Source organism: Loxodonta africana, chromosome 8, assembly GCF_030014295.1.
Source record: "Loxodonta africana isolate mLoxAfr1 chromosome 8, mLoxAfr1.hap2, whole genome shotgun sequence".
In the NCBI taxonomy this organism is placed as follows: Eukaryota; Metazoa; Chordata; class Mammalia; order Proboscidea; family Elephantidae; genus Loxodonta; species Loxodonta africana.
This window is the reverse complement of record NC_087349.1, coordinates 52,708,022-52,720,540: the sequence shown is the minus strand read 5'-3', so window position 1 is coordinate 52,720,540 and position 12,519 is coordinate 52,708,022. Positions and strand designations below refer to the sequence as shown.

General features: G+C 34.1%; 1 protein-coding gene across 1 annotated transcript in view; it reads left to right on the top strand.

Moving 5' to 3' along the window:
• Positions 1–11,697, top strand: part of LOC111749763 (protein piccolo-like) — a 43,149-nt gene extending 31,452 nt beyond the window's left edge. Inside the window, exon 4 of the mRNA XM_064290403.1 lies at positions 11,575–11,697. Coding sequence (XP_064146473.1) covers positions 11,575–11,697 — 123 coding nt within the window. The remainder of the gene's footprint in view (positions 1–11,574) is intronic.
• The last annotated feature ends 822 nt before the right edge of the window (positions 11,698–12,519 follow it).

Sequence of the window (12,519 nt, the reverse complement as noted above, 5' to 3'; positions counted from 1 at the left end):
GATGTATTGTCTAATATGCTAGTCACTGACCATATGTGGCTAATGAACACTTGGGATGTGACTAGTCCAAAATAAGACGTGATATAAATGTAAAATACACACTGGGTTTCAAAGACTTAGTATGAAAAAAAAAAAAAAGAACATAAAATCTCTAATATTTTGTGTTGAAATGATAATATTTTGAATATATTGGTTTAAATAAAATGTATTAGTATTGTTCTTATTTGATCACCTAGTGTTCCTTACTGATTACAGACTCAGGTCTGATCTTTGTGCAGTCCATCTCTTTTTTTTGCCCTGTCTCAGGTTTCATCCTTATCCTCAGTAACCTGACTGTTGTCTTTTTTGGTAGTAATTAATATTTATAAAAGTGTGTTGGCTGTAAGACTTTCTTTGAGTCCCTCTGTATCCACTCAAGTCCAATTACTATTGTGTAAGTCTTCTTTAAGTATTGCTGGTACTGCTACCTTTTTATCATTTAATTTTGCAGACATATGCAGGCACAGTATTATACTACTGTGTGGGATGTGTTTCTTTCTCTCTATACAAAACAAACACACAAACCATGAATATTCTTATATTTGTTGCACTCTGCAAATCCCTTCCAAGGTTCGATTTCTTCATATTCCACAAGATAACTGGTTCTCAGCATCCTCTACTGAGCAGATAGGACTCGGGGCTCTCATCATCAAGAGGTGCACTGCTGATGCATGGCCTGGTCAGAGAATCAGTGTTCTCAGGTCCTGCTAATCAACAGTAAGCAATATCCACACTATCTAATATTGCACTGTGGCAATACCAATCTTTAGGTCTGGTCATCCTCTGTTTTCCACTGACCCCTCTGTTTCCAAATGATTTCCTTTCAGAGCTCTTGGGTCTGTTTATAATGTACTTGTGGCTTTGGGTGAGAAGCATCAGCGTTTGGATCTATTGCTATCAGAAAACTAATACAGAATATCATCTGGTCCAGTATTTTCTTCCTCTGTTTTCTTAATGGCCACTTATTTTTGAAACTCTTTGAATTACAAAAGTAATATTCATTAATATAATCCATAGAGTACTGTAATATCTGAAGAAAAATGAATAGCTTTCTCCTCCCTGTATACTTCATGCCAGTAATTTTAGTGTCTATTCAGGAATGCCTTTTATTTTTGGTTTTTGTTTGTTTTATAATATATATTACAAGCATTATAACATGTAGAAGAATTGGGGATTTTTAAAAAAATTTTTGTGGGCTAGTTATGTTTATAATTATTTTGTAATGAATTTGTGATCTTACTGTACATATTTTTACTGAAATTTTTTCACTAAACATTATATATTGGATCTTATTTCAAGTGACTACTCGTTATTTCTATTTAAAACTGGATGGTATCTCACAGTATTGGTATACATTCTTCTCTTGAAAACTAAGAAATTGAGAATGTTTCTGGTTCCTGTAATTGTAAATACAAAGCTGCATTAAAAATTCTATACAAATATTTTTACACTGAATTTTTTATGTGTTAGATAAATTGCTTGAAATAAGTGTACAAGATTAAGGCAAATGGGGGTTTATAATTATATAAAAACTGCCATATTGCTTTGTTAAAATGTGGTAGTAGTCCTGCCAGCAATGTGTGTCTGTTTTTCCCATATTCTGAGTAGCATGGCATATTTATCAGTTTTGAGTCAGACATTTATTGCATTAATTTGAATTACCCTGACTGTTTTGAGGTTAAACGTCATATGTTTATCAACATCATGAGTTTATCAACCATTTATATTTCTCCTTTTTTTAAATTGCCTGTTTATATCCACTGATCATTTTTTTTCTTCTTTTTCTGTTTCTGTCTGCTTCTTATAATATTTTAATTCTTTGTGAACCTATGTTGAAAGCATTATCCCTTTGTCTATCATTTGGTTTTAACTTATGTATGGTGTTTTCTTTGATAAATGTTGCTTTTTTCATTTTATTTTAATTTTTTTGTAATCAGATCTGTTAATTTTCTTACGTGTCTATTTGCTAAAGGTCTTTTTCACACTTATATTATGCAAATAGTGTAAAATAGTCTCCTAACATGTCTGAAGTTTAATTTTTCATATTATGTATTTTGTTCATTAGACTTCTTTTGTTTGTAACTGTTTTTTTGGTATGATGTGAGGTAAAGGATCTCCTTTTTTTGTCTTCATAATGGATAGCCACTTGCGGCAAAATGATTTACCAAGTAATTCATCCTTTTTATTCTGATTTTTAATGCTCCTTATTATATAATACATTTCCATTAAAACATAGTCCACTTTTCTAGATTCTCGAATTTGTTCTATTGGTTATGTGTCTGGTTTACTCTGTCAGTACCACATTATTTTTATTAGCCTAGATTTAATATTTAAAAAAAAAATTACATATCCATGAAAACTTTGGCAAAGATTCTAGTAATAGGTTATTACCTGTTCTGTATTTGATTTTAATCGTATTTACAAGCAATAAGTTAGCCTGTTATTGTTTCATGGATGCTGGCAGAAGACATGAAACTCCTGGGTCAGTAATGAAAGACTTTATTGCTCATGACAGTAAGCAGCACGAGCATCAATACATGTGTGTGCATGTGTCAGTTCTGCTTGTCCCCTCATCCTATGGGGGTGACATCATATGGGCATAGGTGGGTGTCTATAGTGGGTTTGGGTTGCAGGTGAGGAACACTGATCTCATGAAACCCATCTCTTCTGTGGGAAGTAGAAGCAAGCCTACTCCTTGTCACAGAGGGAGACATTGCCTCATCTTTCAGGGTTGTTTATTGCTAACACAACCCTGAGAAATGGCCTAGATAAAGAGCAATGAAGGCCTTGCCTTGTCGGCATACCCAGCAAGATGTGTCATTAGGTGCTGTCGAGTCACTTCTGACTCATAGAGACCCTGTGTACAACAGAATGAAACACTGCCCTCCTGTGCCATCCTCACAATCGTTGTTATGCTTGAGCTATTGTTGCAGCCACTGTGTAAATCCATCTCGTTGAGGTTCTTCCTCTTTTTCACTGACCCTTAACATTACCAAGCGTGATGTCCTTCAGGGATGTGTACAGAAGCAGAATAAATCAATGGAGAAATGACTTTCCCAAGAGGTATTAATTATCCAGTGAATTTTAAGTATACATATATTATGAACTTCTTATTCAGATGGTATTAAGTACAGAGGCATAATGTAGAAAGTAGATAAAAATAAATATGCAAATATGTGCTGGTTGAGGTAGACTTCAGTCACTTGGCTAAGAGCTGGAAGCTACCAGCTGGAAGCACCCTCTCTTATTCTTGGGTCTGCCTCTGATGCAACCACATGAAAAAGGACCACTTATCAAAACTCCTACTTTGAAAGTAAAGAAAATTAGCCTCAGAATTGAAGTGGTATGCTAAGGTCCCAAAGCCAGATAGTTTTTGCCACAGTATTAAATAAAAATACCCTTTTCTAAAAATTTCCTGTTTTACTAAAACAGCAAGATGAACATTTGTGACACAAACAACTCAATCTTATATCCAGTCACTGCTCCAGCAGAAAGTACATGCTCTTTAATTTATGTAACCTTTTCTTGCCCCTTATGCACATGGGTTACCTAATGTCACATATTAATATAATATTAATGTGATTTAACATAAAAATTCAATTGCATTTTCACTACACAGTCAGATTTTGGAACATGAGTCCAAGATCACTCCTTCACTGAATTATAGAAACCCACCTAATAAAATGGCAAAGTAATATTTAATATTTCAGGTCTAAATATTACAGTCTGCACTACTTATAATGTTAGTTATAATGGAAGTTTTATGCTACTTACAGTAGATCTGTCTCACTTTTGGGAAAAATAAGTGATAATAGAAATTTATCTAAGTAATTGAAATAATAGTTTATAATATGTCTTAACACTGGAAAATTTTATGTATCCATGTATATATGTATGAGTGCATTTTTACATGTGTGTGCGTGTGCATGTATATATTTTAGATATAAAAATAGCAAATTTCCTTGGAAGAAGGTAGAACTTAAAATACCACAGGTTTAATTTTGGAAGATCATCTACACAGTGTTGTGTATAGGTCCAATGAACTGTCAATCACATTTGCCTTATAATTTTTAGAAATCAAGATATAGTGGCAAGGGGAAATATAATAAGCAGAAGGAATAAAAAATGTCTTTCACGTGGAATTAACCGTAGTAATAAAAGTTTAGATTTCTGTATGTGGAATGCCTCAAGTTGAATTTAAATACTTTATACTTTTAAAAAAATTTGTCACAAAGTGTGTTTTTAGATACTTAGGTGTGAGAATACCTATGAATTTTATTTATTGATTTGGGAAGCTACAGAAAGTATGGATGACGACGCAGCATCACTTCTGTAGCTTACTTAAAGTATTTCCAGTTTTTTTTTGTTTTGTTTTAAATACAACTATAATAAATTTGTATTAAACAGCTGATAAAGAACACATGTCAGTGATGGTCGTGAGATTTGTCTTCATTGCTTTTAAATCATGTATTAGATTTGTATTCACTTAAGATTACCTTCTAAGCTTATCATTGTTAACAATTATATACTTTTCCTCAGTTTACTTGGTTTTTGCCCCAGTATTAAATAAAAATATCCTTTTCAAAAAATTCTCTTTTACCAAAAGTTTATGAAAAAAAAAGCAAGAGGAATATTTGTGAACTGAATCTTATATCCAATCATTGCTCCAGCAGAAAATAAGTGCTCTTTAAGTTAATATATGTAAGTACAATGATTTTTTTTAGCACACCACATATTACTCGCTCTTCCATCATGTCAAAGGATCATCACAAGCAGTCTTCTTTTGCTCCTGCTAAAAATAGAACTACCCCACTTGAGCCACACTTCCAACGGAAAGCTAATTAGAGCATTCAGTAAACAACATACCATTTCATTGAGTAAACTATCTGCATTCATGCCTGTTAATTCCTTTGGTATTTACTGAGACTTCATGAAACTCTGTGGGCTTCTGACATGTCATGTATTTATTCTCCCATTCCTGTGTAATCCATCAGCATACTGCGAAACATGAGAAACTACTGGAAAGATAACCACTCTACACTGAAACACACACACAAAAACCTCACATTCACATAGAAGTAATTATGTAACCATTACCTGAGTATACAAACCCTTAATAATAGATTTAAAAGACTCAGAAGTGAATAGCGTCAGCTAAACTATACAAAAGATTGAATGTGATCGTGACTTATAAAAAGAATCATTCTCTATTTAAAAACCTTGTTCACTTACCAGGATTCCAAGCTACTTAGAATTAGTTTTCTCATGATATTTTAATGCAGTATAAAGGCATATACTAATTGATGATCCCAGTACACCTGTCTGAATAATCTTAGCATGGCAATTTTTTTCATTAGTTTATTTTATTGAAGTATTGTACCACAAAATGCTTCACTAAAAATATGTCTCTTGGTCAAGAAAGTTTAAGAAGTACTTTATATTTAATCCTTCTTAGACATATGAATTGCGTATTTTAATTAGCACATCAGTGCTGTGAGAAGTCTTATAATACAGGACTTTTTTTTTAACCAAGTATATTCCAAGTGTATCCTAAACTTATTTACCACAGAATCTTTGTGTTTACTTGGCAGGACTAGTGTTCTAAAAAACAGTCCTTAGGAAATGCTGATGTAGAGCTATGTCTCAGAAACGTTTTGTCTTTATGGAAAAAGAACAAGAGAGGTTGGATTGAGTTAGTGAACCAAACCTGTGTAATCAAGTCATATATGTTTAAGAACAGAAACAAAAGGAATGATGGACACCTCCCTAATCAGAAAAAATAGCATTATTGTTTAGGATGAGTCATACGCACATAAAGATGAATATGAGAAAAACATCTTCAGACCATCTTCAGCTCATCTTTGTATTGCTAACTTAGAATAGGGGCTTTTTAGGCAACCAGGTAATATCCCAGAAGCTTCTCTTCTGTAACCTCAGTCCCCTTCTTGTGACCTTTTACCTTTTTATTGATGGCAGTCCCATTCCCATTGGGCTCCCAACAGCTTTACTATCGATTCACTGCAGGCCATGAAAACGGAAAACTCCTCGTTTTGGAAGGTTCATCCTTTACTCCAAATCAAGTTGCTCTGATGAATGCTTTATGTTTTCTGAGCTAGTTTTTAACATTTCTGATCTATAGCTTCCCAAGACAATACTTCATGATGGTTAAGGATTCAGACCGTTGAATTAAAATTGGGTTCAAATTCTGAGTCTCCCACCTATCGGCTACATGTTTTATTCTGGGTGAATTACTACTTTTCATGTATGAAATGTAATCTCATAGGGCCAGGGACTTTATTTGATCTACTCGTTATTGCATCTATATTGCCCTAAAATAGTCCCTGACACATTCTGACCCTCAATAAACATTTCTGAATTGAATGGAGGTAGAAACTGTGACCTCATAGCATGGTTGCCGGGATTAGATGAGATAATGTATTTACGCTCTTAAGATGGGTTCTGACATATATTGCTCAAGAAATAGTATTTTAATTTTTAAATACCTTCATTTTCTTGTTCCTAGAATTCTTTCCTTTGCCTCAAGTCATAAGTTGTCTTCAGAACATATCATTTAAAATAAACCACACACAGTATTCAATATGCCCCATATTGAATTAATGACCTTTACTCCATAAGCTCTTCATGTGTTTCCTGTTATACTGAAAGGAATGATAAGTCCTGGAAGTCACTCTGTGCCCCTTTCTCTTTTGACTCACACAAGTGATAGTCTTTTAGCTCTCGTCAATTCTACTTGCTGAAGATCTGTCTGTTGTCTTTCCATCCTCACTACGAAAGACTTGTCTGAGTCCTTATTTATCATCTCTGCGACTATAAAGGGCCATGAAGCTTTCTCAAAAATTTTCCTTCAAAATGTTTCTGAATATACATAGTCTCCTTATGTATCACTTTTCTCCTGAATCTCTTAATCTACTGTCGAGTATGACTATATTCAGTGCCATGGGCAAAGTATACTTTCATTTCTCCATAGCTCTGAGTATGCCCCCAAGCTGTTTACTTCTCCACATCTTTATCTGGGTAACTCCTATTCGCTCATTAGATTCTTCTCAAATATCACTTCCCCATTACTGTTACCTCATACTCCGTAGTGTTCCAGTCAGGCTTCATATAGTATTTAGCATTATCTGTTTGCTTGCATGTTCTCACTAGCAATTACTCAAGAACAAGAAATTAGTCTCCTCACAAGATGCCTACACATGGTAGGTAAACAATGCATATCTGTTCAGTGACTAAAAAACAGCATTTAATTAAATAGGTAGAAGCAGAGGCCTAACTAAGGTATGGCAGGTAGGGCGTGTGCTCTGAGTACTGCTTGAGGAGGGGCGCTAATGAGCAGTTTCTATTGGCCATTGCCGTTTCTATTGCCAGCTGTGAGAGATCATTCAGCAATTTAAAACTAATTTCCATAGGCACTATTTTCCACAGATAGGCCCCTGGAGAATGAATTGCAAGTTTTAAGTTAATAGTGTTATAATTCTAGCTGTAAATGGTTTGAGACTTATTTTTTTTAGTGGATATTGACTGCAAGGATTTTCAAAGCTGTAACAAAAAGTCTAAAATACTAACATGTGTCTCCTTGCATATGTCCTTAAGATATATGGAAGGATTAGAAAGAAGATGGGGTTTTTTTTCTTCATGAAAGAAACTGGAAATATATATTTTTAAATTCTTTGCTCAAATATTACCTCAGTATCATCCTATTTAATACTATAATCCATTTTCCACCTTGTATAAGGCAGTTTTCTTACTTCTCTTTTTCTTCTTCATTTTTATAACACTTATTACCATCTAGGATAATAGTTAATTTACAAGTTTATTATTTTTATTTTTTTATTGTCTCTCTACCCCACTAGAATGCAAGTTTCCTGAGTTGCAGACACTACTCTAGATGCTAGGCATATAGTACACTCTCACAAAATCTTTGTAGAACGAGTGAATTTATCCTATATAGTTATACATACGTAGTATCTGACTAAGGTAAACTGGAATATCAGTTCAGAATGATAAAAGGTCAGCCTCATATCTGATTAGCTGCAAATATTTTTAATCACTTCCTCACCTCACTCATTTTTTCCCAGTATATCTCATTCAAATGTTAAAAGAAGACACATATAACACATACACTGAAGAACTTTCTCCAAGTAAATTCTCTTTATAAAATCGAGCCCTTAGGAGATAATGCCTATTCTGTTAAGGCTGAGGGATAAATGAGAAAAGAGAAAACTTGTTTGGTGATCAATAGAGAGACAGTGCAGTGGAAGATACCAGATCACCTGGGCTTGGAAACCAGAACAACTCAACTGCTTTCAGATGTCTTGCCAGAGCAATTAACCTTTCTGTGCCTTGTTTGGAAACCCTGGTAGCAAAGTGGTTAAGAGCTACGGCTGCTAACCAAAAGGTCGGCAGTTCACATCCGCCAGGCGCTCCTTGGAAGCCATGTGGGAGAGTTCTACTCTGTCCTATGGGGTCGCTATGAGTCGAATTCGACTCAACAGCAACGGGTTTGGTTTTTTGGTTTGGTGCCTTGTTTGTTTGTGCATGAAATGGGGATGATGATAAGAGGACTTGCCTCATGGGGCTTTGTAAAGTTTGAAGAGTGAAGTAAAATTTTAAGAACTGTACATAGCACTTGGTAACACTAGATAGATGTTAGCTTTATTAGCTACAGGTGCCAAATCTATAAGGTATACGGTATCAAGATAAATCTTTTGCTAAACAAGCAAGATAAAAATGAGTTTTTTTTCTGAGTGAAGTTGCACTTCCAAGAGGAGTCAAGATGTTTACTGAAGAGAGTTTGTTGTTAAATGGCAAGTGTGGGCTTTTATTCTAAGATTGAAAGATTATTTCATACTATTTTATATAATCTGGTAAAAAGTAATGGGCCTTGACTAAAATGAAAACACATGCATTGCTGTATTCTTTTATTTGTGACCTTAACACTTACTTCTATTTTTACTTTATTTAATGAGTTTCTGTCTATGACTATGGCATATTAATATGAATACTTCCTTTACATATGAAAAGAAGCAAAATATCTCTCTGATTTTGAAGCACATTTTATTAGGAGAAGTTTTATCATGAATTTGCTTTAAATGAGTATACTTGCAAAGCTTTAGAAAATTGCTGGGAAGTGATTACTAACAAGAATGTATTGACGTGAGAAATATTTACTGAAACTTATACCTAAATGGCTTAATTCGTGTCAACTATGGTCTGAGATTTATTTTATTTCCTGATATTTAAAATATTAAAAGTTTCTCACACTTTTGTATTTATAAAAAATTTGGATTAAGAGAAGGTTTTGTATTATGATGATTTTTTGCTAAATTATACCCAGCAGCCAGAATTGTTATAGTGATTTATCCCAGTTCTTAAAAAACTAGCAGACATTTGCTGATTAAAACAGTTAGTCATCCTCAGGGAAATTCTAAATATACTTTCGGACAGATAGATGTCATTTAAATTACACAAAAATAAATAATCATTTCATTCATAGTTTTTTAAAAGATATTTTCTCCTATCTTTAAAAAAGTTAAGTAACCTTTAAATCGAACCTAAATACAGACGCCATTAAAAAACTGACATTTCTTTCAGTTTAAACTGTGAAGTAAAAGCATTTTTTTTCTTCAACTGTATTAGTTTTGTATTGCTATGAAACTTAACTGCTTAAAACTATACTTATTTATTAGCACACAGTTTTGAAGATCAGAAGTCCAACGTGGTGTGACTGGGTTTTCTGCTCAGATTTTTACAAGATTGAAATCAACGTGTAACTTGGGCTGTATTCCTAACTGGAAGGTCTGCAGAAGAATCTGCTTCCAAGCTCATTCAGGTTGTTAGGTGAAGTCAGCCTTTTTTTTTTTTTTTTTTTTTTGTGGTTGTAGGGCTGAGGCCCCCATTTTTGTGTACTGTCAGTGGGGGCCACTCTTAGTCCTGGAGGACACCAGCATTCTTTGCCTCGTGGTGGCCCTCTCTATCTTCAAAACTAGTATCAGAGAAAAAGCCTTACATGGAATCCCTCTCACACTTCAAATCTTTGACTCGAGGAAGAGCCCGGATCCTTCTAAGGGCTTGCCTGATGAGCCTAAGTAGATATTCTCTCTGCTTTCTTAGAAGTCAGCTGATCATTAACTTAATCATGGAATGAATACCATGATATTCAGAGTTTCTGCTCACACTCAGAGGGAGGAAATTAAACAAGGTTGGTACATTAGGAGATGGCAGCCTAGGTAGCCATTTAAAACCCTGCCTACTACAGCAACTGTGTGATTCAATTAACTAAAACAACATTTGGTAAAGGAGGGTACACCTAGTTTAGTGATTTTGTCACAGGATGTACACAAAATAAATTTGTTCACCTCAAATCCTACAGTAAGGAGGAAAGTGAGTTAATGTATACCAAAAGTTCTGTTTATGGTGTCATCTTCCCTTTAGGGCCTTCCACATAAAGGTAATAATGTGTAGTGCTCTTTATTTGGGATAATAATGAGAGGTCCATATGAATTTACAGTTCATTGCTCGGCTTTATTTTGTAATGTTATCATTAATTTATTAAATGGATGAGGTTATATTGGAAATCAGAGTGTAGGATTCCCTCTAGAAGGAGATGGATTTCACAGAGCTTAGCAACTGAATGGATATGTGGAAATTGAAAGATAAACATGACCCCATGGTTTTGAGCCTGGGATATTGAGGCAGCAGTTGATTAAAAAAAGAAAACTAGGAAAGGGGCAGTTTTGAAAGACAAAAGAGATATTTAAGAAAAACAAGTGATTAAATGCCAACAACGTGGTGATAAAACTGATCTAAGAGCTGTCTTATAGTTACAAATCTTTAAAAAAAAAAAAAAGCATACCTATTAAGAGCCAAAAAGCATCTGTATTCTTGGATCTTGTTACTATGATTCCTAAAAACTTAACTAGATAGATTATTCAACAGAAGAAAGTCCCTGTTCATTGCAGTGTTATCTGTAGTAGTAAAAACCAAACCAAACCAAAAAAAAAAAAAAAACCTAGAGAAATGTACATTTCAAGCAATAGAAATCGTTGTATAACGAAAACACGGTACATGTGTAATTATATCATCTAATACTTATTTAAGCACTTACTTGTGTGCCAGGTTTCAAGAGCTACATCTACAAAACCAGATCAGTATGTGTTATTGCTGTCCTTTTTCTACAGATGGGGAAAGAGAGCACAGAGAAGTGGCTAAATTCCCACTGCAGTGTACATTGAAGAATAGGAATTTTAAACCAGACAGTCTGGCTTCAAATTCAGAAATCCTAATTAATCTGAAAAATTGCCTTTAAGAAATTTAATGAAATGTTATGAAACCATTGAAATAATAACGGAGTACTCTATGGAGAAATTATATATTTACAATGTAATACTAGATAAAAAAGGTGGTTTTGCTATTATGATTTATAAGGACTGGAAAGAACAATCTCAGACGAAAGAAGATGAATTAAAATGATTGATTTATATTCATTATTAAATTTTTTTCCTTAATCTTTTTAAGTATATAAAAATGAGAAGCTGTCTGCAGTGCGCGTTGGAGAATTACCAGCTAGAATGCAAACAGAATAATGTTAACATCAGAGGAGTAGCGTATGTGTGGGTGGCTGAAATATCATTGAAATAAAAGCTTTTGAAGTTGGTGCATTTTATTTATAATGAAGCTGTGCAGTTGTAAAGATAAGCTACATTAATATCAAGATTACAGAAGATAGGGTGGAGAAGGGGCTGTAAATTAGCATTAAAGCTATTGGAAAGGTGTGGAAGGTCTTTGGAAATGAGATTTGTACATTGGTGGTATAACCAAACAATAGAGATTTCAAAAGAGAATATTTTGTTAGGGGATGAACAGTAGTTAGAAAATGGCAATGGAAAGCATGAAATATACCATTCACTTCACCCCTATCATACTCCCAGGCAAATATTTTTGGGAAAAGCTGGCAGTTAAGTAGAATAGAGAGAAAAGTTGAGCAATTAAAACAGGGTTTGCATGGGGCACATTAAAGTTCTAATAGAATTGCAGTTACCTGTTTAGTCAACCTGGCAAGGTGCAGTTTTAAGTTCTGGGTATAAGTGGGGGTATGTGAGTATGAGAGAGGGAACAGGTACTCAGATCTGTGATTATTGTTTATAAGAACAAAGTGAAGAGACTGAAAGAAAAAAAAGGCAGAGACAGGGAACGGGTATGAGAGAGTACTAAATAAGAAGAGTCCAGACTTTCAAAGTAGTATATTTAAAGCCACTTCAAGTAGTTACAGGTCTTCATAGCTCCAGTACATTTTTTTATTGCAGAGATAACTCTGATTTATGTGAAAGTTAATCAATGGTGATGTACATTGATTAATTCCCTGTCCCCAAGCAAACAATTGGGGAGGAAGAATATTTTTTGCAAAATAATACAAACGATATAATTCACAAAACTGAACATCTGTCTTTAATGATTAAAAAC